The sequence below is a fragment of the Apodemus sylvaticus genome, chromosome 19 (genome assembly GCF_947179515.1).
Source record: "Apodemus sylvaticus chromosome 19, mApoSyl1.1, whole genome shotgun sequence".
NCBI lineage: Eukaryota > Metazoa > Chordata > Mammalia > Rodentia > Muridae > Apodemus > Apodemus sylvaticus.
Window position 1 is genome coordinate 12,503,007 of NC_067490.1, and position 26,253 is coordinate 12,529,259.

The 26,253-nt window shown below is 51.1% G+C and overlaps 1 protein-coding gene across 1 annotated transcript in view; it reads right to left on the reverse strand.

Moving 5' to 3' along the window:
* Nucleotides 1-26,253, reverse strand: part of Bcr (BCR activator of RhoGEF and GTPase) — a 129,682-nt gene that overhangs the window by 28,482 nt on the left and 74,947 nt on the right. The window contains exons 3-10 of the mRNA XM_052163220.1: nucleotides 25,573-25,677; nucleotides 25,040-25,225; nucleotides 21,362-21,469; nucleotides 16,139-16,199; nucleotides 12,571-12,623; nucleotides 10,474-10,614; nucleotides 2,202-2,323; nucleotides 782-950 (exon numbers count right to left, since the gene is read on the reverse strand). Of these exons, the coding sequence (XP_052019180.1) occupies nucleotides 782-950; nucleotides 2,202-2,323; nucleotides 10,474-10,614; nucleotides 12,571-12,623; nucleotides 16,139-16,199; nucleotides 21,362-21,469; nucleotides 25,040-25,225; nucleotides 25,573-25,677 (945 nt within the window). The remainder of the gene's footprint in view (nucleotides 1-781; nucleotides 951-2,201; nucleotides 2,324-10,473; nucleotides 10,615-12,570; nucleotides 12,624-16,138; nucleotides 16,200-21,361; nucleotides 21,470-25,039; nucleotides 25,226-25,572; nucleotides 25,678-26,253) is intronic.

Here is a 26,253-nt window from a genome sequence, read left to right on the forward strand (position 1 = left end):
AGCTATGACAACCAACAAGAGAATGCTTCTGTTGTCCCCAGTGAGTGTGCACCCTTTCTCTGACTGACTTTTTTCATTTTTCTACTTGATGTGACTTGAGGGTGGTGGAAAAATGGTCCTCCCGCCCTGTATACCTTTCTTGTTCAGGATCTGTGAGTAACAAATCTTCCAGCTTGTTTCCTACTGTGGCAATATATTAAATTTATATCTCCCGTGAGCAAAATAAGAGCCTATCTTAGGCCAGGACTTCTTGGGATGTAAGGATGGAGCAGAGGAAGAGATGAGAAGGTGGGAAAGGGAGGCACAAGGTTGGGCTCTTAACATCTGAGTGATGGAGAGGCAGGTTTAAACGGGACATGGGTCAGAAAGGAGCCACAGGGCACCAGGGGGTGCAAACAAACCTCTGTCGCAAGTGTGTGTGTCTCTGGACACAAGTCAGGCACCTGGACTTCAAGCAGTTTTACAGGCAAGGTAAGTAAGTATCCTATAACAGGACTCTGTGGGCACTGTAGCCAGCAAGCCTCATTTCTCATCGTGGCTGGGTTGCTAGTGACTCTGGTGTGAGGATTCAAATTTAGTTGGAGGCTCTCAAAACAACCAGAGTCCATCTAGGATCTGATGGACAGTACTCTGGGAGCTGGGAACTCTCAAGGGTCCCAGCAGATCCTGGAGACCAGCTGTGGGGCCAGACCAAGGAGGCGCCTGTGTGGTGTGCACATGAGGGCCTGCTGTGCCCTCAGACTACACAGAACCTGGCACATGCTCTCCCAGACGGTCGCACCTTCTCTCGTTGGATGTCACTCTTGATTTGGGAGATCTTGATCTTCAAGGCATCCAGTTCCTCATCTGGCACCAGAGGGATGTTGGGTAGTGCCTCCAATTCGTCCACCATCTGGAAGCTGAGGTCCGTGAGCGGAATGTACCATTTACAGTCATATTGCTGGGTTTTGCTGGGGTGGAGAGGGAGAGGAACATTAACAGACTGACCTTTCCTCCACTAACATCACTGCTTTTGAGAAATCTTTACCTAACTTAAAACTGCACACGCCTCATGTAACAACCTAGGCTGAGGTTGACAGCAGGCACTGGCGGCCCCAGTTTTGGAAAGGACGGGACTGAAGTTCAGAGCCATGGTTTGAGAGGCTGTGAACTACTTGCTATAATCACTTCACTGTGATGGGGTGGAAGCGCCCTTCTGAGTGGATTGACTTAAGTTCATTTGTACAAAATCAGTAGACATGTGTAGGGGATCCCATTGTGTTCTGGTGTGTTCTAACAAAACTGTCTTGGCACCATTTCGACCTGGTATATCCTGGTGTGATGTTTTGTATATGCTTGGCCCAGGGAGTGGCACTATTAGGAGGTGTGGCCTTGTTGAAGTAGGTGTGTCACTGTGGGTGTGGGTTATAAGACTCTCATCCTAGCTGCCTGGAAGTCAGTATTCTGCTAGCAGCCTTCAGATGAAGATGTAGAACTCTCAGCTCCTCCTGCACCATGCCTGCCTGGATGCCGCCATGTTCCTGCCTTGATGATAATGGACTGAACCTCTGAACCTGTAAGGCAGCCCTGATTAAATATTGTTCTTATAAGTGTTGCTTTGGTCATGGTGTCTGTTCACAGCGGTAAGACCCTAACTAAGACACCTGGTCAAATCTCTGGTGGTGATGGTAGTGAGATGCAAGTTCGTGCATGTGTGCATGCATAAGCGTCTATTCTGGGCAATTTCAGGTGGTGATATGTATAAAACTTAGAAGGCAACACAGCTTAGAAAGACAAAAGAACAGACACCTCCTAGTGATTGCTTGCTGGCAGGGGAGGGCTCCTGCTCCAGCCCTGCAGCCCCAGACACACACTCTTCTAAGATGATTTATGAAGAGAGCTTCCTCCAACAACATAGGAGTCATAACCTTGTCCGCCCCTCATTACAGGAGGTGAAGACAAGTCACTGGCCCTGCCCTATGACACCTCCAGATGGTTAGTGACAGCCCTGACCTTGAAACAATGTAAGGAGCAGGAGGTCTGGCAACATTGTTATTTGTATTTATCAGAAACCCACCCTCCCCAGCATTGTGTGTGTATGGTGGAGTGCTGGTATCTACAGATGGAAACAATGTAAGAGGTGGGAGGTCTGGCCTCGTTGTTATTCGCGTCCATCAGAAACTCCTGAGCCTTGTGGCAAGGACACCGGGAACAGCACTCACCCTCCACTCTGCTTCTTCAGCTTGGTGCAGAGGAGCAGGTCCGTGAACAGGAAGATGTGGCGCAGCTTGCGGGCCCCCTCCACCAGCTCCACCATGAAGCTGTCCTTCAGCAGCTGCCGGTGCTGTGGGCACAGTGTGGACAGGGGGCAAGTCAGGGTGACAGTGACGGATATGGTGGGAAAGAGGGGGAGGGATACTGGGCCCTCTGGGCTCAGCAGGCAGGAGCATGCTGTAGGTGTGTCACTGTGGGTGTGGGTTATAAGACTCTCATCCTAGCTGCCTGGAAGTCAGTATTCTGCTAGCAGCCTTCAGAACCCCCAAACCTCTTTGGGGACTGCCACTCCCTGTACATTTGCTTTCTAAAATGCTCTACCTATCCTGTTTGCCTGCTAATAGACGCAGCTGCGGACATTTCTTTTGTTCAGCCAATTATCCTGAGTCCTTCTTAGATGCTTGGCACATAGAAGAACACCAGAGAACGGGGCAGAGACGGACATGACTTTGAGGTGACCAGTGCCTCCATGAGGTGTTGGCCTGGCATCAACCACAGAGAAGGGTGCTCCTGTCAAGGGACTGTTCCCAGGCACACACAGTACTCCAGGGACTGACTGGGCAGCCTTTCAGTACTGAGAAGATGGGCACAGGAATTCTTTGAGAAGAGGCAGTGCTGAGGACACGGGCTGAGTCTAACGCTGAAGGCTTTAAGAAGCCGTGGTCCTATGTCTGGACCCCACCTCTGACCCCTACTCAGAAAGACACCTGTTACCTAAGAGCAAAGCCAACAGAGAGAACAGCTGGGCAGCACAGGATGTGTAACATGGGTGGGCAGGGCCTAGAGCAAGGAAAAGAATAGGAAGATGGTCTCCCTGCAGGTCCTGGGCCTGCTGTACCTCAACAGTCCATCTGAAAACCAAGGGACAGTCACTTGTATAGCTCAGGACATGGCTAAGCAGGCACCGTGAGCTAAGTCATCAAAGTATTCAAACCACGCCAGACATCTCATGTGGGCTCGGGGATGTGCCACACAGAAGACAGAGGTAGGATGAAGTGCCGCTACTGTGAGTCACCCCCATGTCCAATTCAAAGATAAGAAAATGACCCCAGAAAGGCCATCCCACGCGGCACTGCCTGGGGAGGCAGCTGGCTTCAGGAAAGCTTTCTAGAGGCTAATTGCTCTCCATGCTGCCTGAGAAGGATCTGTAGGGCAGATGTTTCTGATGAAGTGTACAGAAGCCTACTGCCCACCCCAGTCTGAGGTGTAGCTGCACCCCCTCCTTCTGAGAAGGAAGATGCTCCCTATCCCCATCACAGCGGACTGGGGCTGTGCAGTAGGCCAGGGTTCCCGTGACTGAAGTTTCCATCTCTGTAAATTCGACTTCCCACGCTCGGTAGGATAAGAATTTAGAATCTGATGCAGCCTGGACAGGCTCCTTGCCATCCCCTGGCCTGGAGAGAGGTACCTGCCACCAACACGGGCAGCTCAGGTCATCTTGGCCACCTGACTGCTTGCACAAGACAGCCAAGTATTTTCTACAGACTGGTGTCCATGTGGAAGGACAGGAAGGCTACTAGTATGTGAAGACCGTGCCTCCCTCACTCTCTTACACACACCTCCACCGGGCGGAAGGCTTTCTGGGTCATAGTAGCGACAGATTTAAAAACACCATACATCATTTGTCTTTGGGGCTGTGAGCCTAGCCTTTTAACGGCTGAGCCATCTCCCCAGCGCAACACTATATACATCTGAAGAAATGTGTGGGGCTGGAGGGCAGATTCTAGAGACTGGGTATCTAGATTTTTTAGGTCAGTGGTAGGGATACAGGTGGGTACCGGAGCACAGATATCTGCCGGGAATGACGACATGGCTCCTTCTCAGTAAGGATACAGAAGCGGATCCCCAGACCACAAGGTGGCAGTCTTTTCTCTATACAATGTAGCTGAACTTTTTTGCAGTAACCAGCAGAGGGAACCCTGAGATCAGCCTAGAAGCTGTGGGTCGGTAATGTTCAGAGTATCACTGAATGCTCTCTCAATGGCATGCAGGCTTAGGAGGTTCCAGGAGGCAGACTTAGCTTGGTCCTGGCAAGCACTTTTGATATCTCAATGGTTACTTACTCGCTCTCCCCAGCTTTGTCACCAGGGCCCTTAAACACTTCCCGGCCTGCCCTGAACCCGGGTCATCAGTCTGTGAAACTATTCCAGGAGTGTGAAAGTCACTGCTTGTGAGAAGGAACATGGGATCCGGCTTCTGGGTCCCAAGACATGGGCAGTTCCACCCAACTAGGGCATCCAGCAGCCAGGGAGGAGGGCCATGTAGCCTTGGGACAACAGGCAGGGTCCCAAATGTTAACAGCAGCCCATCCAAGAAGGGAGGCTGGGAATCAGAGAAGGGAGGGGTCAGCGGGCAAAGAGGGAGAAAGGGAAGTCCCAGTCCTTTAGGACCAGGACTGTCTCTCAGGCATGGAGGACAGAGTCTTAAGGCTGGCAGCAGTTTGTTTACCTTGCTTTAGAGTCAAGATCCCTGACTTCAGGGAAGATTCTTCCTCCATAGCTCAGGAGGTCAGGCAGGCCAGGGCTCAACACTGCTCTGAGCCTAGCTAGGTCTACAGTGTGGGGAGCGGCTGAGACAGCCTCGCTTCTGTCACCCTCTGTCTTTCCCCCTGGGAAACTGCTGCAGGGAAGGGGAGAGACGGGATAAAGGAATACTGATAGGTGGGGACCCACATAACTCTGTATAGAGCCTCAAGGCCCTGCCTTGTCGCTCTGACCATTAACTAAGAAGCCTCCTCCACTGCTGAGTCACCACCACCTGTGTGACCTCCTCTCTTCCCTCCCTGGGACCCTGGCTCCGGTGTAGACTCTGGTCAGTCAGGTCTGGCTGGGCCAGCTCACATGGCATCGATGGGCAGTTCAGGCTCAGGAGACACCTGACTGCGAAGTGCTCATCATCAGCCTGGTTCTGCAGGCCCAGAAGCACAGGGTGCTTAGCAATGGCTTCCGGTCCAGCCTGCTTCCATTCTCCAGGGTACACAGGTAAGGTCAAGGCTGAGCCACCTCTGCTAACAGCCTCAAAGGTGTGCTGAAATTTAATGAGGCCTTCGAAAAGCTGTTGACTCAGTCACCCACCCCTGTCCTAAGGCAGAGCTAAAGGACAGACAGACAGCCCAGGACTTTCCTGGACCCAGATCCAGAGTCTGTAGCTCAGAGAGGCTGCTTGGCTGAAACATTCTGAGTGCGCGTGTGAGGAAAGGGGGAGAGACCGGGTGATGTGTGCACGCTCCTGTCCTTACTGAGAAGCCTGTGTGTGAGAGACTGTCGGCATGTGTGCTGGCATTCCTTCTAGGCTCCGCCCCACAGTTACCTGGCAACAGCTAGATGTGCCTGACCCACTATAAAAGGGGCTGCTTGCCCCCTCCTCATTCTCTTCTCCTGTCCCTTCTCTCCCCACTCCCCTCCCCCTCTCTCCATGTGCTCATGGCCCACCTCTACCCCTCTTCCCGTGCCCCACCCCCACCTTTCTCTGTCTCTACTACCCCCTGAACCCCCCTCCCTATGCCCTAAATAAACTTTTTTCTATTCTCTACTCGGCATTGGCTCGCAGAGGCCCTCCCTTCCTCCTCACCACAGTACACCTCCACCAAACATACCCCTTCTTCCTTTTCTATAAAACACAAGAATGTGGGTCCTGCTTTCTCTGTGTGGTGTGTTAGCAGGAGACCCTATGCAGGTGTCTGTGTCCCTGTGTCGTGGGGCAGAGCAATGGATGAAGATTTGTGTGTATGTTTGATGAAGAGGGGGCACTCCCTAAGCCTTCCTCCCCTCAGGCAGGAAACCCCAGCTGCAGGGGACACCACTGCCTGCTTGAACAGCTGACATGGCTGGACACCCTGGGAGTGAGGGGATCTGGGGTTCCCTCTGCTTTCTCAGCCTGTCCCCTGGTGGCAGCCCTTGGGAACCTGCCCACCCAGGGCCTCCTTGGGGAGGACTAAATTTAGAAGCACACTCTGTGGACTGAATGTGTACACCGCCCTCTTTCTCCTTGGTGCAATGTTTACTTCATCTCTGCCTCGGTTTCTGTCAGACGGGGTGGTTGGGGAAGGGGCTAAACTGTGACTTAATGACGAAGGGTTCACCTGGCACAAACAAGGCCCTGGGTTCCATGTTAGTGCCACAAGGAAAATGAAGAGGGAAAGACCTGCTTGGTGGCATTTTTTGGGGGGAGGGGAAGAATAAACAACATTTCCATAGGGCTTCACGGGGGCTACTGGGCGCCATTTGTTGAGGCTTTTGAGGCACTGAGGACGGAGCCCAGGGCTCTTATGTTCTGATACGGTGCTGCATTTACAGTCCTGATGCCTCTGCTCGGGCCGGGGGCTCTGTGTCCAGGGTATTACAGCAAGCAAGCAGTGCCTATTACTCGGGGCTGGGGGCTTGGGAGGGGCAGTCTCACCCTTTCTCTCACCCCTGCTCACCACCTGCTCCTTAATACCTCTTGCAAGTGCGTTTGACTTTTCTAGCTGTAGTTACTCAACAACTGTGTGTGTGTGTGTGTGTGTGTGTGTGTGTGTGTGTTGCTGGAACAGAGTCTAGGGTTTCAAGCATGATAGACAAGTAGAATATTACTGATCAATCGGTCTGTCTGTCAGTCTGTCTGTCTATCTATCTCTTCTCCTTAGTCCCACAACTGTCTGTCTGTCTGTCGGTCTCTCTCTCTCTCTCTCTCTCTCTCTCTCTCTCTCTCTCTCTCTCTCTCTCTCTCTTCTCCTTAGTCCCACAACTGTCTGCCTGTCTGTCTGTCTATCTATCTATCTCTTCTCCTTAGTTCCACAACCTCTGTCTGTCTGTCTATATCTATCTATCTATCTATCTATCTATCTATCTATCTATCTATCTATCTATCTATCTATCTATCTATCTCTTCTCCTTAGTCCCACAACTGACTGTCTGTCTGTCTGTCTGTCTGTCTGTCTATCTATCTATCTATCTATCTATCTATCTATCTATCTATCTCTTCTCCTTAGTCCCACAACTGTTTTTAAGCATCAGCAGGAAAGCCTAGCGTTCTTCTCGCCCTCAGCCCTCAGCCCTCGCCAGCACTATTCCCCTGGCACGGTTCCTTCTTAAAGCACCTTCGGAACCCACTGCCCGCCTCCCTCCACAAGGGCCCCCCCCCCCCGGGATCCCCAGGCAGAGAACTGGGATCGTTGGAAGCTCTTGCAAAGCCCTAACTGCAGAGCTTAAAGCAGACAGGAAACAACCACTTGGAGGAAATTACCCAGCAGCAGGGATCTAGTTATCTAACTGTGAAGTTAATTCGGATAAACAAGTGTGCACCCACCCACCAGCTCACAGGACTAGGGCGGCCTAGGAGGAAAATGTGTCTGCAAGATCCTCTGATCCAGAGCTGAGAGGAGAGCCCCGACTCCCCGTCCTAGGTAGCTCCTGGTGAATTGGGGCCAGGATTCTGGCCTGCTGGAGGCTGCTGGCCTCTGTTCAGGTCGGAAACTACCTCTAACGCTGCCTAGACACTTCCATAAAAGGGCCAGCTCTGGAGCCGGGAGACTTGCCTAAGAAGAGATCACAGCAGACTGACTGGAGATCAGGTGCTGCCCAGGGCTCACACCCGGGTCTCTCTACAATGCCCTGACTCTCCCCCCTGGGAGGCTTACAGGTTCTTTCCTGGCTGGAGACATGAAGGGTGGTCTGCGCTATCTTCAACATAGACGGCATCTCCACATCACCATGTCTGTTTCAGAGTCTCTGCGTGGGAGTATGCAACCCTTGCAGCTTCACCACGGCCCAGTGGAGGGCTCGCTGCCCTTCAGACGTCCATGTCACAGGCAAGCAGGGGCTGAGGATTGACATGTGGCTGGCAGGTTGTCCTCTGACACCTGTACTGCAGCATCAAGCACCGTGTTGTTGGAAGGATACTGAGGCGGATGCTGAAGACCCCACGTGCCCAGGGACCTGCCTACCACCCTGGCTTAGTAAGCCCTGAGGCACTGACAGAAGGAGCTAGATCAAGGGGTGTTAAATCAGAACTGCAAACTTCCAGAGCCTGTAAGACTAGTGCTCCCTCCCTCTAGTGGCTGCAGGCTCCTGCAGCCTGTAAGACTAGTGCTCCCTCCCTCTGCAGGTACAGGTTCCTGCCTTCATAAAGTACTCTGCCCTAACCCTCCAGACCTGTGGACAGATGCAGGAACAGCAGCCTAGCTGCTAACTACGGGGTGACATCTCGCCTTCCTCTGTCCCTAAGGCAGCTGATTCGGATGTTCTGATTATTTCTTTTTAAGGGATCCTAACAGGGAACAGGGATAGAGGAGCAGATTTGGTCTTATATTAAGGGGGGCCAAAGAAGGGGTCCAAGAAGCATTTGCTTCTTGGGTCAAGTTCTCCTAAATGAGCAGTTGGCCAAAGAGAAGCAGCACCAGGTGGGATGGGCGGCTTCAGCAGGCATCCAATCAATACATGAGATCTTGGCAGACACAGATCCATCGCTCACTTAGATATAGCAGACGCTGATGGGGAAGCCATGGGCTCTGCTCTTATCCAGAGGCCTTGGGTGACAGCCAGGAACTAGGCCCATTGTATCTCCAGATGCGTCCCAAGTCCTGGAGGTACTGAACAACCAAGTGGGAAACTGCTAGAGTCAACCCTTTCCCCCAGGGGTTACTAGCTAGAAAAGCTATGGCCCCTGCCTTCAGGACAGCTGAGGAATGGGCACACAGGGCTGGGGTGCTGCCACTGACTGCTCTTTCCATAAGTCACACCACTGTGAGGTTCGGGGAGGCGAGCTGACACTATCACAGACACAAGGAACAGGTAAAGGAGGGCGTGGCTGTGAGTGCTGGAATGCTCAGGGAAGCCCTCAGGATACTGGGATGGGGCTCGAGTTAGTTTTAACGGAAGCCTGGACAGGTCTGGCGATGGAACTGAAGAGCAGTTCCCTCCTCCTCCTGAGCTCCTCCTGGTCCACTGAGAGAAATGTGACCAGGAGCCTCACTTATAATTAAGCTCAGTTAGACTGTGTAATCGGAAGCAAGTACTTTCAACTCAACATGTAGAGTAGGGAAAAGCACACAGAGGACGGGATGGTTTGCATAGGCTTGACTCAGGGTGTGGCATGATCACAAAGTGCGGCCATGTTGGAGTAGGTGTGGTGGTGTTAGAGTGGGCGTGGCCTTATTGGAGTAGGTGTGTCAGTTGGGTTAGAAGACTCATCTCAGCTGTCTGGAATAGAGTATTCTGCTAGTGGCCTTCGGATGCAGATGTAGAACTCTGAGCTCCTCCTGCACCATGCCTGCTTAGGTGCTGCCCTGCTCCCACCCTGATGATAATGGACCGAACCTCTGAACCTGTAAGCCAGCCCCAATGAAACGTTGATCTTCTAAGAGCTGCCTTGGCCATGGTGTCTGCTCACAGCAGTGAAACCCTAACTAAGACAAGGACAAGAGCAGCAGCCTGCCTGTCAACACAGTGACAGAGGAAGGAAAAGTCACCCCGCATGTGAGCCAGAAGAGGAAGAAGTGGCTCCCAGAGGCAACCACAGCCAGCCACATGACCTCCCCATGCCCTGTCTAAGCCTGGCAGTCCCGTCTATGCACAAGACCCAAGAGACTAGGGGGCGGCTGCTCCCCTACCTTTACCACCACCCCTGACAATGCGGGCTCACGTCAGATTGCAGCTCCCTGCCCTGTACCTCTGTGGAACTCACCGGATGCCACCCAACTGAAAAGGTACACGCCTAGCAATGTGCTGGCTCCTCTCTCAAAGGGTGGCAAGAACACAGGCCAAGGGATGCTTATTGATGACCCACAGAAGGAGAGTCACCATCAGTGGATGGTGTAGGGAAACGGGGCAGAACAAAGTTTCTGGACTGAACACATCAAGTTCCTCAGCCAGACTCCATGCCCCTAAATGGTGGGTCCTTCCCTTTGTCATTTAAAACCTTGCATCAAGTGTTCATGGAGGGAGTGGCAGGTTCTAGGCAAACATGTTATCCTCCTGTTTGTGGTTGCCTTAGACGGGGACCTGAGCTCACCAGCTCACGCTCCATCAGTATGAGGAGAAGAGGGACATTTGTTCCAGGCATAGGGAGTGAGGAGGCGGAGTGAGGGCTAAGGACAGAGGCCGCTGTGGCCCTGCAGTACAGGATCACCCTTTCGAGTATACCCGATGCCCTGCAGACATGACTGTGTTCTACTCCGCAGAGTCATGGATTCCCCAGAGACCGAGGCTGCCCAGTGTCCCCCACCAGCCGCTGCCACCTCACCTCTCCTTTTTTCACCGTCATGGACTGCCGGCGGGGCGTGATCTCCTCGTTAATGCTGGACAGAAAGTTCTGAGAGATGCGGAGGGCGTCTTGTAGCAGGGAATGGTCGGGGTGGCTGGACGGCGTGTGCTTTAGCAAGTCCTGTCCCCGGTGGGAAGACGAGAGTTAGTCAGAACGGGACTGACACAGACCACTGCGTGCAATCATCCTGTCACCCTGAGTGCAGTTCAGAGCTGCAGGCCCACTGTTCTAAGAGCACCTCAGTGAGCTCCGCCCCAATGGTATGCCCATAAGCCCAGAAAAAAGGAGCTGTCACTATAAAGACCTAAGGTGGGGTTTCTGGCCCTTAGTATTACTAACACTGGGGCTAGATGGATGCTTATAGTGGAATAAAAAGGTCTGTGTGGCATAGATATTTGGCATCACCATGAGCCACTGCGTGCGTGCACTAGATGCCTATAACATCTTCATTTTCAGCTGTGATGACCTAATGTCTTTGGCCATTGATGCTGGTTTCCTGAAGGCAGAACTGTTATGGCCCAGAACTCCTGGCCTATACAAGACTGCCCCTAACTTCAGATGAGCGCCTCAGCCCTTCCTCCTAATCAGACAGTAATATTACTAATTTATATACCACAAGGGCAGTTTTGTTCCTGCCCATGGTAAGCAGCTCCCTAATTCAGAGAATCCCCTCCCCCACTCAACTCCTAATCCTAACTACAAAGAGAACCTGGAGAGGTGAGTAGGTCCATCTCTCCTCCCACCCCTCCTAGGTAGCTGTTTTCTCTACTAGGATTCTGTGTTGCACAAATGCCTGACGTCTGGACCAATCACAGCCACGGGCAGATGACAGTATCTCAGAGTCCAATCGACAGGCTACCTGGCCAGGCCCTCTGAGATGTTACTAATTCACAATCTAGCATCGTCTAGAAGGAAAACCTTCCTGACGCGTTGTCTAGACCAGGATGGCTTGTAGGCTTACCCGTGGGGAAGCATATCTTAATTACATGGAAAGACTGTCCACTGTGGGTGGTGCCAAGCCTAGCCAGGGCATGATGAATCGTGTAAGAGTGGAGACAGCCAGCTGTCCACAGCATACACACATTCATCACCTCTCTGCCCAAGATCTGTCACCTTGATATCTCCTGTTCGCAGAGCTCAGAGGCATCAGGTTCCCCTGGAACTGGAGTTACAGGTGACTGTGACTCACTTGATGTGGGTACTAAGAGTCAAGTTTAGCGTCCTCCGGAAGAGCAGTACTTAACCACTGAGCCATCTCTCCAGCCCCATCCAAAAACTCAATCAGAGCACGATAAATAATAATAAAGCTGGATATGGTAGCACATACCTCTAAGCCCAATACTTAAGAGGCTAAGGCAGAGGAACCATGAGTTCAAGGTCAGTTTAGGCTACAAAGGAAAAACATGGTGCACGATGGAATACTATATAGCTGTGAAAAATCAAAGCCTGGGCCAAAATGAAACAATAATCTCTGTCTATGTTATTAACAGGAAGGGAGTGGTGTAAACACTTACAGTGTGACGCTTTCTGAGTAATTAAAAGAGATGTTTGCACATTAGCTCACACACAAGCCCTCTAGTGGGGACTCCTTGGTAGGAGGGGAAGGAAATATCTGGGTAGACTTTGTCAGCATGAATGCTATCAATGGGGTTTCCCTGGGCGGCCAGGCAGGAGCTGTTTTTTTTCTCCTGTTGTGTCTCAGTACAGAAAAACCTCCTGGTTGTGGGTCTCCCGCCACACCCTACCCTGCAAGGCTGGGGGCCAACACCAACCATTCTGCCTGTTTTCCATGAAACCTCAGCTCTCACACTTCATTGCAATACAATGTTTCCATTTACACACCCCTGCCAGAGCACGGTAGGATACTCCCTCCCTATTGGTTCCAGTAGGGGCACCTGGAGATACTGTTACTTCTGTCCCCCAGCAGAGGTCCTGCATTCTCAATAAAGGTAGTGGCGACAGAACAGCTGGGCACAGGAGACCCAGGTGAAGGGGCCTTCTCTAGCTGGTGTGAGGACAGGGAGAGGACCCAGGCCACCCAGGGAGGCAGATGTCATTCTCCACAAAGGGACTCACGTGAAGGACGAGCGTGCTCCTCGTCACCCGGTCCACAGGCTTGTAGAGCAGAGCTGTGGAGAGACAGGCAGGCGGGAGATTACCACACATGGAGAAGTTAAAGTGAACGCACCTGCTGGTGCTGCAAGGCCAGGAGGCGGAGCATCTGCCTGCCATACCACAGGCTGAGTTCAGGGCTGCTGCTCAGGAAAGGGTCAGTATGGACATGTTGCTGCCTGAGATTGTCAAGCGCGACGGTGAGGGCCCCAATCCTAGCCTGTAGAGGACCAGGAGGTGGCTCCCAAAGTCCATGGCTGGACAAGTTTCAGAAGCCCGGATCCAAGGACAGAAACCAACACTTATCACTCTTGATCTGGTCGGTGCTCTGGGATGGGAACTTATTTTGGGACATGCAAGCCAGTCTTGGCCATCTTTATTTCTTCTGCAAAGCAATGAGCATCGTTCACACGAACACAGACACTTAAGGTCTTCCTAACATACGCCAACCACACTTCTTTACATAACTTGCACGGGCGCAACATACTGTTGTTTTCAGGCCGGCCTTGAGCTCAGAGATCCGCCTGCCTCTGCCTCCTGAGTGCTGGGATTAAAGGCCTGTGCCATCGCTGCCTGGCTGTGGTCTCCATTTTGTAGATAGGGAAACTGGGGCTTAGGAGGGGGCAGTTCTGGGGAAGAGAACTATATCCACGGTTCCTTGAATGAATATAGCTGTTCACACCAGCCTCACTGTTCACACCAGTATAACTATTCACATTGCCCTAACTGTTCACACCAGCCTCATTCCTGTTAACACCAGCCTCACTGTTCACACGAGTCTAAATATTCATACTTTCCTAACTATTCACACCAGTCTATCTGTTCACACCAGCCTAACTCCTCTTAACACCAGCCTTGCTATCCTAAATATTCCCATTAGTCAAACTGCTCTTCACAACAGCCTAACTGTTCACACCAGCCTAACTGCTCTTCACACTGGCTTAACTATTCATACTACTATAACTGTTTACACCAGCCTAACAACCTAATCAAGAAGCAACTTATCACTTCCTGATTCATACGGAGGTTGAACACGCATTCCCAGGATTCACCCCTTGCCTACCTATCTAGCTACCTGTGCCCCACTCGGGCCCTTTATGCGATGATGCACTTGCCTTGTTGTCTGCTGCTTATAGCTGATATGCATTCCCTCTGAAACATGACTGGGCTCTGGCCCTGTGAGTGGATTAATCTCTGCATGGATTATCACGGAAACAGCTTGCCATCGATCTGAGCCATCTCTGGCACACGTGTCCGCCTTGCTGTGTGACGGCCTATGCTGCCTTGGGACTTTGCAGTATTCCCACCGGTGCGAGCGCCCTTCCTGGATGCAGCTGCCTGAGTTGGAGCTTCCCATCCTTTTGGGCAGTGCGCCAAATGAACTTTTAAGTGTGTGTGCTTATGTGTACTGAGACTGAACATGGGTGTGTGTGCATGCTAAGAAAGCACTATATGTACCACCAAGCTATAGTCCCAGACCCAATAAAAAACCATTTTTTATGGAGTACTCAACTAAGACACGTGTGGAAGCTCTTATCAATAATCGCAGTACACAGGAGGTTGAGTCTGGAGGATAGTAGTGAATTCTAGACAAGTCTGGAGCACAGTGTGAGACCCTGTCTCAAAAATCCAATAAAACAAAACAAAGAACTCAGTGGTTCTACTCAGCTGCAGCAGAAGAAACAAGACTATTACCTATAAAAGAGGAGAACTACAATCCTCCTTTCAGGGCTGGTGGAGACAACGTGATGGTATTCTTAAAAGAGACTTTAAGGGGGCTGGAGGGACGGCTTGTCAGCTAGGAGAACATGCTGTTCCTCCAGGGGGTTGCTTCTCAGCGGCACCCACACCAGGAAACTCACAACCGCCTGTAACTCCAGCTTCAGGGGAGCCAATATGCATATTCTTCTTCCCCAGCACGCACACGCGCACACACACACGCACACGCGCACACGCGCGCGCACACACACACACACTCTAACTTTTAACAGTAATTTGGGGGACTGCAGAAGGGCTCAGTTGTTAAGTGCACTTCTTGTTCTTCCAGAGGATCTAAGGTCAGATCCCAGCACTCACAAGAAGTGGCCCACAACCACCCGGAACTCTAGCTCCAGGGGAATCTAAAGCCTCTAGCCTCCATAGGCAAAACCCATTCTTACATGCACACACCAACATACAGACACACACACACACACACACTTGCACACGCACTCACACACACACACTCACTCACACACGCACACACACGTGCACACACACATACACACACTCATACAATATCAACAAGTACCAGTGGTATCTGGGAGCTGGCCAGATGGCTCAGTGGCTAAGAGTACCTGCTGCTCTTCCTCAGGATCTGGGTTTGCTTCCCGGCATCCATGGAACGGCTCACATGCTCCAGGGTATCTAATGCCCTTTTCCACCTCTGTGCTACTAGGCACACAGGGTGCACATACACACATTCAGTTAAAACACTCATACACACAAAACAAAAATAAATCTTTTAAAAAGATTTTATGAAGTATTTTAAGATGAGGCTCTCATTTGCCCAGACGAGTCCCAAACTTGGAATACCCCACCTCAGCTTCCTCAGTACCTCAGACTACAGCTGCATGTCTCTGCGCCAGGCACTTCAATGTGTGTATTTCTTTTCAGATAGGGTCTCACTATGTATTCCAGGCCAACCTCAAACATAGGTTTTTCCTAAACGGTGTCTCCTGAATGCTAAGATTATAGGTGTGTGCCACCTTGCTGGTCTTCACAGAGACACTTTATTAATATGTGATTTTTTGTTTGTTTTTTTGGGGGGGTTAGTTTTTTCGAGACAGGGTTTCTCTGTGTAGCCCTGGCTGTCCTGGAACTCACTCTGTAGACCAGGCTGGCCTTGAACTCAGAAATCCACCTGCCTCTGCCTCCCAGAGTGCTGGGATTATAGGCATGTGTCACCAATACTGTTTAAATACTGTGTCTACGTGAGCTGTCATGTGGGCGCTGGGAACTGAACCTGGGTCCTGTCCTCTGAAAGGGCTGTTAAGGCTTTTAACTGCTGAACTATCTCTCTAGCTCTTGATATATTTTTAAAAGACATAGATTGATTTATGTTGTGTGTGCATGTGCACACATGTGCACTGGATGAGGAACTGTACTAAGGGGTAGCTTCTGAGAACTGGCTCTCTCCTTCTCCCATGCCGGCCACAGGGATCACACTTCATTAGGCTCAGAACCCTGGGCTTGGTACCCGAGAACTCCTGCAATGTTCTCCTAGTATCGTCGTTAGTGAGAAATCTGTCTTGACCTCATCCCTTCTGCCCTGCCGTGACCAAAGCTGATCTCCGCTCCTCCTCTCTCTCACTGCGTGAAGTCTAACTTGAAGTAGGTGAAATCTACTTGTAAGTAGGCTTCTACATAGATGTAAATGGTGACCAATGAGGTGTAGCGTCTGTCTGTCTTTCCAGCAACGCCTGCCCCCTTTGTTGGAAGTGGTTGCCACTAGAAAGGCACAAAGGACCGTTCCCCTGCCGAGAGAACTCACTTTCCAAAGAGTTCTTGGTCGTCGGGTCCTTGACGTCCTTGTTGCCTCTGGCTCGCAGGTTCTGTGGAGAGAAGGAAGACATGCTCACTCGGAGCGGCAGCAGCCCGGACAGGAAGCTCGGGCTTCTCTCCCCACAGGGACCTTTGTGTGTCACGGGGCCACTCTGAGCCACCAAATGAAAGCACAGGTCGAGCAATGACCCGTGACCAAGATGAGCACGAAGGGTAACGCCCCAGACCAGCAGTTCTCCACCCGTGGATTGAGACCCCTTTAGAGTTCAAACGACCCCTTCATAAGACCGTGAAAGTGCAGATATTTACATTTCAATTCATAACTATCAAGGTTACAGTTATGAAGTGTAGATGAAATAATTTTATGCTGGAGGCTCATCACGGCATGAGGAACTGTACTAAGGGGTCACAACAGCAGGAAGGTTGACAACTACCCTAGATGGTCCCTTAGGACAAGGGTTTTCAAGCTCAGTGGACACCCAGGGCTCAGAAGTTCCTTGTCCTGGGAGTTTGCCCTATGTGGCCACCCTAAGCAACATCCCTGGTCTCTGTCTTCAGTGCCGTGACAGCCCGCCCTCCCACCAATGCTCCTTTGGGAACAAAATCATTACAGAGGAAAACTTCTGAGACACAGAAGTCTGCAGAGGCAAAGTGTGTACTTAGAGCAGTCTAACAGCATTTAAGGAACTGATCATTCAGAAGAATCCTCGTTCACCGTTGTCGACGGCTAGTGCAGGGGCCTAGGGGTGGGGCACCACTAGCCAGAAAGTCAAATTTTACCTTTAGCCAGTCTCATGAATGGAAATACACACACTGGCTATAATGTGCAAATGAATTGCTTCATTATAAGTGAACTACTAAGATGGAAAGCAAGGATTTGTTAATGGAATGATATCAAAGAGGTGTCTTGTTCTATCAGAGGTGGAGAGAGGACATTAGAGCATCCCTGTGATGTGGTGTCTCTGGGAGGCAGCTGCCAGGCATCCTGACATCTCCTGAATAAATGTACACACACTATAGGAACACTCTATAGGAAGGGCCTCTGGGATCACCCTCCTAATCCTGTGCTACAAGTAAAGTCTTAGGACTCTATTGCCTAGCTCACTGGGGACAAAGGTACCCTGCTGTGCACTTGGGTACCTTTCCTCAGAGGTTAACAGCCCTTGCAGTGGCTGGTCCTACCATGTCCTACTCAGCAGTTCCCAGAGGGTCTAAGGAGCTATGGAAGCTAACCAGGAGACTGCAGGCAGGGTGCTGAGCTCCCTGGAGTGTGGGAGTGGCCCACACTCCACATTCCCCTGAGATACAAGGTATTCTGACTCAAGGAGACTTAAGAGTTGAATCACAAAATTCTCCCCTATATCTGACCCCGGAAGTCATCTTTCTCGAACTCTAGTTTAATCCCACAGAAGCCAGATGGGCGTCTCTGGATAACACCTCACACAGCTCTCTCGCAACTGGTCTTGGGAAAGACTGACACACCATTATCTGCCCTGCACTTGTGGGTGAGCCTTCAGAGAGCCCCACGTATAAGTACCGACAGTCCCAGGATGCAGTCCCCCCACAAGCACACAGCCTGCTGCTGCTGCTTCCGTAAGCTTCCTTTTTTCTCTCTTTAGGTAGCTCCCATTTCTCTGGGGGCATTTTGGAAATACAGATTGTTAGCATTGTGTCTAAACTTCACCCCACAGTTACCTGGCCATAGCCAGGTAGGCCTGGCCCACTATAAAAGGGGCTGCTTGCCTCTCCTCTCTCTTGCCTCTTGCTCCCCCTCTCCCCATTCCCTTCCCCCCCTCCACATGGTCATGGCGGCCTCTACCTCTCTACTCTCTCCTTCTCTCTGCCTTTCTCTGACTCTACTACCTGACTCCTCTCCCCATGCCCTGAATAAACTGTATTCTATACTATACCATCGAGTGGCTGGTCCCTTAGGGGGAAGGATACCTCAGCATGGGTCTGCCAAGGCACCCAGTTCCCCCGAGGCACCCCGTTCCCCCATACCTCACCACACCCCATACCTCACCACACCCCCATAGAACATATTTTATCTCCCTTTATCTTTTTATAAACACACATCACATGTGGAGAACAGAACAGATGTTGTTCACATCTGAGAGAGCCACCGGCCTATGCCTTGCACTCCAGTCTTGGCCCAGATCCCTGCTGCAGCACACAGTAGGACCATGTGAACCTCTCCCCAGGTTTTGCCTCACCATAGTCTCCTCCTTCTTGTGTACAATCTTGTCTGGGTAGACTCAGTCTTGGTCATTTAACTAGAAAATCCAGGTCATTTGGGATTTTATACAAGTACTGAAGCTGATAAGGGAACAGGAAGTAGTTAGTTTAATGAAAAAGAGACAAGGAAAAAAAAAGATTGCATATTTAAGGTAAGTATGGCTGACAAGGAGTGGGGTACTTTGTAGGTTTCAAAAAGATGGTGTAATGCATGTAGCATGAGCCATTACCACAGTAGGCGATCAGAGCCGAGACAATAGATGTCTAGACCATGAGATAGATGACAAAATAGTACAAAGGCCCTGGAACACCGGTCAGGTATGACAGCCAAAGGTTCACTCTCAGCAAGAGAAACCCAACTCTGTGGAGGTTCGGGCTTTTGAAGTAATGCTAAATACTGGTCCCCAAGACCTGGTTGTCCCCGGATGAGAGAATCTTCATGTGCACAACGGATACTATGTAACTTTGACCACCTCACCCCGTGTTATCCCTGACTGGTGAATAAAGACGCCTACAGCCTGTAGCTGGGCAGAAGAGAGACTGGGAGAGTTTAGGTTCTGGGCTTTGGGTCTGCGGAGAACCACGAGGGGAGATGGAAGGAGGAGGGTGGAGAGAGGAGAGATGCCGTGGGGTAGGAGTTTGAAAACATGGCCATGAGGGCTGCCACCTGGAGTTAAGAGCAGCCCAGGTGGAACAGAGCAAGTTATAACTTGGGGTTATTGATAGGGAAGTAGACATGATAGCAGAGTGTAGACAGCTCCCCAGCTCTAGTGTGAATTAAGGCTTATTATAAACATAAAAGTTGTGTGTCTTTTATCTGGGAACTGAATATCAAAACTGGGGTCACAACCTCTGATTGAGACTGAATATCTACTACAAGAATCACCCCATGTGAAGAAACTTTACATTTCTTCTCTTTCTTGAGTGTGTGTGCCCGAGTGCTTCTCCGAGGGCTACTGCTGGCAATCCTGAGGTCATCTCTCACACACTTACTTACGGAAGCCGGAGGAGACGCTGAGCACCCTCCCCCCTTGCACACCGTCTTATTCCCTGGAGTCGGGATCTCTCTTGGAACGTGAAGTTCTCTAGTTGGCCAGGTTGGCCGTCCAGCAAGCGCCTGCCTGTGCCTTCCAATGCCGGGATTACAGGCACACGTGGCCTTTGGCTTTCATGGAGGTGCTAGGGTTTTAAACTCAGGGTCCCATCCGTGCGTAGTAAATGTTCTTACCCACGAGTCACCTTCCGGCACCTACATTTTCCTTTCTAACACTGCCTTTCTGTATGGAGATCTTTCCTCCGGAATCCTCGTTTGTGGGAAGAGAAGTCAGTCGGGGCTCTGAGGAGTGGGAATTATACGAAGGTTGATAGTGACAGCAAGCCCCCAAGAGAGAAAAATGTCACATGGCTGCCACTGACATTGCAGAGATATGACGGGGAAGGGAGAAGAACCCTGTGTAGAGTGGAGAGATAGAGACCTACGGGAGATCCTGACCTGGCTGCCAGCCTCAAATGTCCTGTCCTGTCTGTCCATGGTCTCTGTATCTGAGGCGCTCTTTTAAGGCCTAGAGGCTCACGGCACTCCACGGTTTGAGCTTTCAGTCCGTCAAGGTTAAATACTATGGGGAGAAAGCAACGCTCGGCCTGGGCTGACACAGCTTGGAGCTTCCTCTAGGAGAGCCCTACAGACACAGCAGCTTTGAACCCTGGTGCTCAAAGACTGTTGGCAGGAAAGCCACAGAGCAGATGGCTTCTGTGCAGTCTCTACTGACAAGAATGTAGAGTAGTTGTGGCCTCCCGTTGCGGTGGTTTGAATAAAAATGGCCCACAGAGAGTGGCACTGTTAGGAGGTGTGGCCAGGCTGGAGGAAGTGTCTTACTGGGGGCGGGGCTTTGAGGTTTCAGATGCTCAAACCAGGCCCAGTGTGTGTCTGTCTGTCTGTCTGTCTCTCTCTCTCCTTGCCGCCTGTGGATCCAGATGTTGAACTCTCAGCTCCTCTCTGACACCATGTCTGTCTGCACACTGCCAGGCTTCCTCCCACAACAATAATGGACTACACTTCTGAACTGTAAGGCAGTCCCCAATGAAATGTGAAACTGAATGTGTCCTTCAAAAGTTCGTGCACCAGGAACAGGAACCCCTACTACGTACTCATCTTTGAAGTGGTTAGGATTAGATAAGGTCACAAGGCTAGACCTTAACTGAGTTAGTCTGCTTGTTCTATCCTGACATGTGACATCCTGTCATGATACAGCAAGACACTCAACAGATGTACCTCAATGTGGTGTCTGAATACGCTTGACCCACGAAGTGACACTATTACAAGGTGTGGCCCTGCCGGAGTGGGTGAAGCCTTGTTGGAGGAAGTATGTCATTGTGGAGGTGGGTTTTAAGACCCTCATCCTAGCTGCCAGGAAGCCAGGCCCCTGTCTGCCTTTGGAGGAAGACATAGAACCCTTAGCTCCTCCTGCACCATGCCTGCCTGGATGCTGCCATGCTCCTGCCTGGATGATAATGGACTGAACCTCTGAACCTGTGAGCCAGCCCCAATTAAATGTTGTCCTTAGAAGAGTTGCCTTGGTCATGGTGTCTGCTCACAGCAGTGAAAACCTCACCAAGACACTCAGTATGATCAGGCTTCTCAGTTTCTTACCATAGCTGAGCACACTTGTAGTTCCTATAAAGTACACAGTTCTGAACACTTTGCAATAGCAATCTAAAACAGATGAAGACATCAGTGAGCCTCTGGAATCAGGCCCTGCCCCTTGGTTAACAGCACTGTCAGGATTGCTCCTGTTGAGTCACGACAGTGTCCCGTGGTGGCAACGACGACCCAGCGAACCCTGAGTCACAGCTGGGGTTCATCCTCAACCTTCTACTGCTCTACTTTGTTCTCCCAACTCCCGTCCCACAGCGAGGGGGTGGGAGCCGGCAGTACTCTGGCCTGCACAGTCGTCATCCCAGTGATCGCGATCATTACCTCAGAGATTTCTGCAAACTGAGCGTTGGCCTGACAGCACTTTTCTGCCGTTTCCATGGCCACTCCGTAGTTATCCACGAAGGCTCGGTAGACGCCCAGCTGGCTGGCCTGCGGGGCGGAAGGAGGAGGGGGTAAGTCGGAGGTGGAACAGGTGCCCACTCCCCACCTTTCTGAGGGTTGGCTTCATGTGCACAGCTCTGGAAAAATCCCAGCTACGGTAGACAGCGTGCGGGTTGCAGAAACCTGCTCTTCTGCGCGACTGCCTCCCACCTGCTTCACCTCCCCACATACCGAGCACGACTCCCTCTCCTAAAATGACACGTTGAGAAGTGAGTCACAGCCCTGGGCAGGTAATAGCCCCCTTTAGAGCTCCATCTTAGTCCTCCCACTCTTGCTTGCATAAAGGATGCCGTGAGCGGCAGATTAAACTTGAGGTGAGGATCCAGATGAACGCTCCTATGCAGGTGAAATGGAGGAGGCCGCCCTGGCCACGGTCCATGGATCCTGGGAACCATGCTGCTGGGCTCCTATCTGATCCTGTCAGGCTGACTGGAAAGGGAAGCTCTCACTGTTAGCTGCCCTTCCTAAACCTCACAGCGGGCACCTGGCTCTCACACACCCAGCAGGTGGAAGGCCTACCAGCCACGAGGGAAGAGGTATAGGGCTTGTTCTTTATTCAATAAAAGACACTGAGAGAGGTTTCCCTCACTGAGATCCTGCTCAGATACACACTCAACCAAGCACAATTTCCACGGAAGATGGAAGGGTATGTGGCCTCTCCACGATCATCTCTAGGTCTCACATCATTCGGGGCAGTGAGGGAAAAAACCTAGTCTTCACAAGCAATAGCATTCGGACCTGACCTGGGGGTGGGGACTTGCTGGCTAGGTCTGAGCCTCCCACAGCAGCTGCCTGGGGGCTAGAAACCTGGTGTAGCATTTGCTGTTCCTGGAGTTCTCTCTGGGTTGAGCATACATTTCACTTCCACGTGCATTTGCATTTATATGGGCTTTTTCAGAGAAGTTGCTTCATGCCTGAATTCCATACCTCCTGTCCTCCACAGAACAACCCTAAGACTCGGAATACTCCTCCACCCTGGCTTCCCTTTTGCAGGCCACTGAGTGAGGGCCTACCTACTGCCAGAGGGTCATGACGGCCTCTCTGTGCAGAGGCTGGAGCATTTCAGCCGAGGACCACTTTTGTGACTTTCCTTGCCTACTGCCTAAGGACTTGCTTCTTTCAAACATGAGAAATACTAAAAAAAATGAATTCTTATGCATCTGGCAACCCGAAACTGGAGCCGAACGATAATGGTTTAAGTGGGGATTGCCAGTATCTCATTAGTATGCTGTCGGACACTGTCCCTACTGTGGTCATTCTGTACCAAAAAGACCGCAGGGAACGTCTGACAAACTCAAAGCAGCCTGTCCCCTTCAGAAAAACATCCGTTTCAGGAGCTGATACAGACAGAAGGAGCCTAGAGAGACATCATAGCCAAATACACATAACAAGACTGGATCCTGAATCAGACAGGGATTGGGGGAAGTGAATTTCAATCACAAACAAAACATCATTCACAACAGGAAAGGGGCATCATTGCAATAACTCAAGAGCCCAGGGCTTTAGAGAGGTGACAACGTTGGAATAGGCACAGAGAACTCCTTGGTCCTAAGGACTCCCAGAGAGGATGCTGGGCTAGCCTTGCTGCAATCTGAAAGGGAGGAGTATAGGGCTCTGTCTGTCTGTCTGTCCTGGGAAGTTCTCAGCATTCGGCCCAGGTTAAACACACGAGGTGCTCAGCTGAGCAACTGGGGATCAACTTTCCCCTGCAGCATCTCATACATGGGCACAGCTGAAGCGCAACACACAAACCGAAAGTAACATCCTAAAATTTATGTCTCAGCATTCGTTAGTTTTAGAAGACTGGGGAAGAAAAGTCCCTGAGTGCTTTCAGAAGACTATTTTTAGGCAGAGTGCTGGGTGTGCCGCCTCTCCCCCCTGCACTATTCTTTGCTTTTCTGTAGTCTTCTGATTGAGTCTGCTCTACAAGGTTTAAAACTTATTGCTCTACAAGGTTTAAAACTTATTGACATATGGCAAGAAGAGACAGCCAAGACGAAAGCCACACCCTGGACCGACTGGGGCCACCGGGCTCCCGCTGCATAACCCTTTAATCAAGATTGGAACATTCCATTCTGCACATAGCTCCTGAAGTTGAAAGGTAAACAATTCAAAATAGCTTCAGGAAGTCCCTGAAACTGACCAGATTCACTAGGCATCCCCTTCTGCAAAAGCAAACAGTAAGAGCTGAGTTTCTCTCAGACAAGCCAAGCTGCAAAGATGGTTTGAGACAAGACGCAGACCAGCTGCCTGGAAAAATCAGAAACCAGCCAAACTGCCTGGAAGAGGCATAGAGCAGCTGAGGCATCCTAAAAGGACACTCTCTGAAGACCGGGCAGTGTGTTCCGGGTTCTCAGCGTTTGTTTGTGAGCTGTCACCTGTGCTGTGCTGGCTTTGGTGATACAGCTGCCATTGAGTCAGTTCTGCTGCTCAAGCAGTCACTTTGTTAGTCACCCCAATAAAACTCGCTGGTTCACCAAGTTGGACTTTGGTGATATCTATACTTTGGTTTGTTGTGGGAACCCTATCTGGTACAAGTGGGGGTGAATGAGGTGAGCTCTGTGTGTGTGTGTATGTGTGTGTGTGTGTTTAAGAAGCACAGGAAATCTAGGAAATTAGGGGTTAGCCATCTTCAGAAACAGACCAGGGCCAGCATTGGCTTCCTGTGGCTCGTCTCGGAGGGGTAATCTCTCTGCTGGGCAGCTCTGCCAGGAACCCCCTCCTTTCCTATTCCTACCCAGTACTAACGTCTCTCACGGGCACCTGTCAGATTCTTGGTTAGTTCTGATCTACCGAGGACTTCCGGAAACCCTAATCTGCTGTCTAACTCCTCTTGTCCCTGGGTCCAATAGCCCCTCGTGGCAGGCATGTGGCTGTCACCGGATCCAAGCTTCCCTGTGGAGGTTCCTAGTGACACACGTTCCCTCTCTTCCTTCCCATGTTGGCCTAGGTTGGTCTCCTAAACTCCTGGGCTCAAACATCCTATTGCTTCAGCTTCCCGAGCAGCTGACCCGACACGTGTGTACCTCACACCCAGACTCGCACGCTTTGCATCACCTCTAGGTCTAATCCAATGCAACCACTACGTAAATAGCTGCTGCGGTGCTGCATTCTTTAGGGAATAATGCCAAAGAAAAGACTGTATGCATGTACTACATGCATAATTAATTCTTTTTCAGCACTTGGATGGCTCAATGCACAGAGGAGAAACCTGCAGATACAGAGGCTAACCCGTAACCAAGACCCAGTATGCTGTCAGTCACCTGTCCACTAAGAGCAAAAACATTTTGGTCCTAAAGGCACTTTGGTCTGGGTGGACACTGGATACTCCAAGAAAAACAGAAGGGAGCCAAGATCAGGACAACACACTCACTGGACTCCAGCTTGGCTGGCCATGTGCCCCCCCCCCCCACACCTCTCCCTCCCAACAGCCTGCCCTTTGGCATCAAAGGTATTAAAGACACGCCCCAGGCTCCCTTACTGTCTCCTGGGTTATCTCCCTGTGACACGTGTCCGAGGGACAAACCTAGTCCTTCTTTCTCAGCTATGGTCACTCACCAGCTTCTGGAAGAGGTCACCCACACGCTGCTGGTGGCTCCACTGCTGCACTCGGGGAAACAGCCCATCGTAGAACTCCTTGTGGATCTCGTAGAGCTCAGGCACTTTGAAGAAAATGGTCTCAATCTGCTGGCTGGTCAGCACAGGCTGAGAGGTGGTGGCAGCGGCTTTCAGAGGCTTCATGGGCTAGAGGACGGCACAGGTGAAGCAGCTTCATTCATTCATTCATTCATTCATTCAATCTACCGACCTAGCTTCATTCATCTATGTATCTATGTATGTATCTATGTATGCATCTATCTATCTATCTATCTATCTATCTATCTATCTATCTATCTATCTATCTATCTATCTATCTTGGTGTTTCAATCAGGCCCAGGTAGGACCTTGGGCATGCTGGGCAGATAAGTGTCTTACCACTAAACTACATGCTAGCTCTATCATTTACAAATCCCAAGTCGGTCTCTCCCAGCCCCTAGAGGAGTTCAGATCTAGAATGAGGTATGAGGTGAATCCCAGCAGCGCGGACTCACCAGCAGCAGGGCCTCCAGATGGCTCAGGTACGTCTCCTCGCTGGCCAGGATTCCGGACAAAACCCACTTTCTCATCTCCAAGCCCTTTTCCAAATCCAACTCACTCTGCAGGACAGAAGCAGAGGCATCAGCTCCCTCTGAGGACAAAGTCCCCAGAGACGGTCCACCAAGAAGAGGGAGGTCCCAATAGCCCTGGCACCCATTCAGCCAAGAGCTTGTAGTGACTAGATACTAAAATCTAGAGGGCCACTCAGTCAAGGGCCACCCTTGGTCCCCACAAACTAGGGAGTGGGAAGTTTCATGTTGAGCAGGCTACAGGGCCTCCTCTCCTTCTTGCCTTGTGCCTGGGACCAAGGAGCCGCTGCCTTATTCCACACATGGAAGGAAAAGGAGGCTCTGACCCAAGGTGGCCGCAGCTGGGCTCTATCAGAGCCTACTGCCTGGCCATGCAGATTCCTGCTCTCAGAAAAGGTCTCTGCTCCTTGCCCTTTATCTGATGTGCGCCTCACCAGGATTCCCTGACGGACTCTACAACCTGGACCTTGGACCAACCAGGCCCCTAGGATAGCACCACCTCCTCCCTCGGCATGCTGCTGTTCCTGTGACTGTGACCACTGCAGCTGTGTGCTACACGCTCCTGCCTGTGAGGGCAGGGGGACTTTTGTCTGATTCTACTTTCTT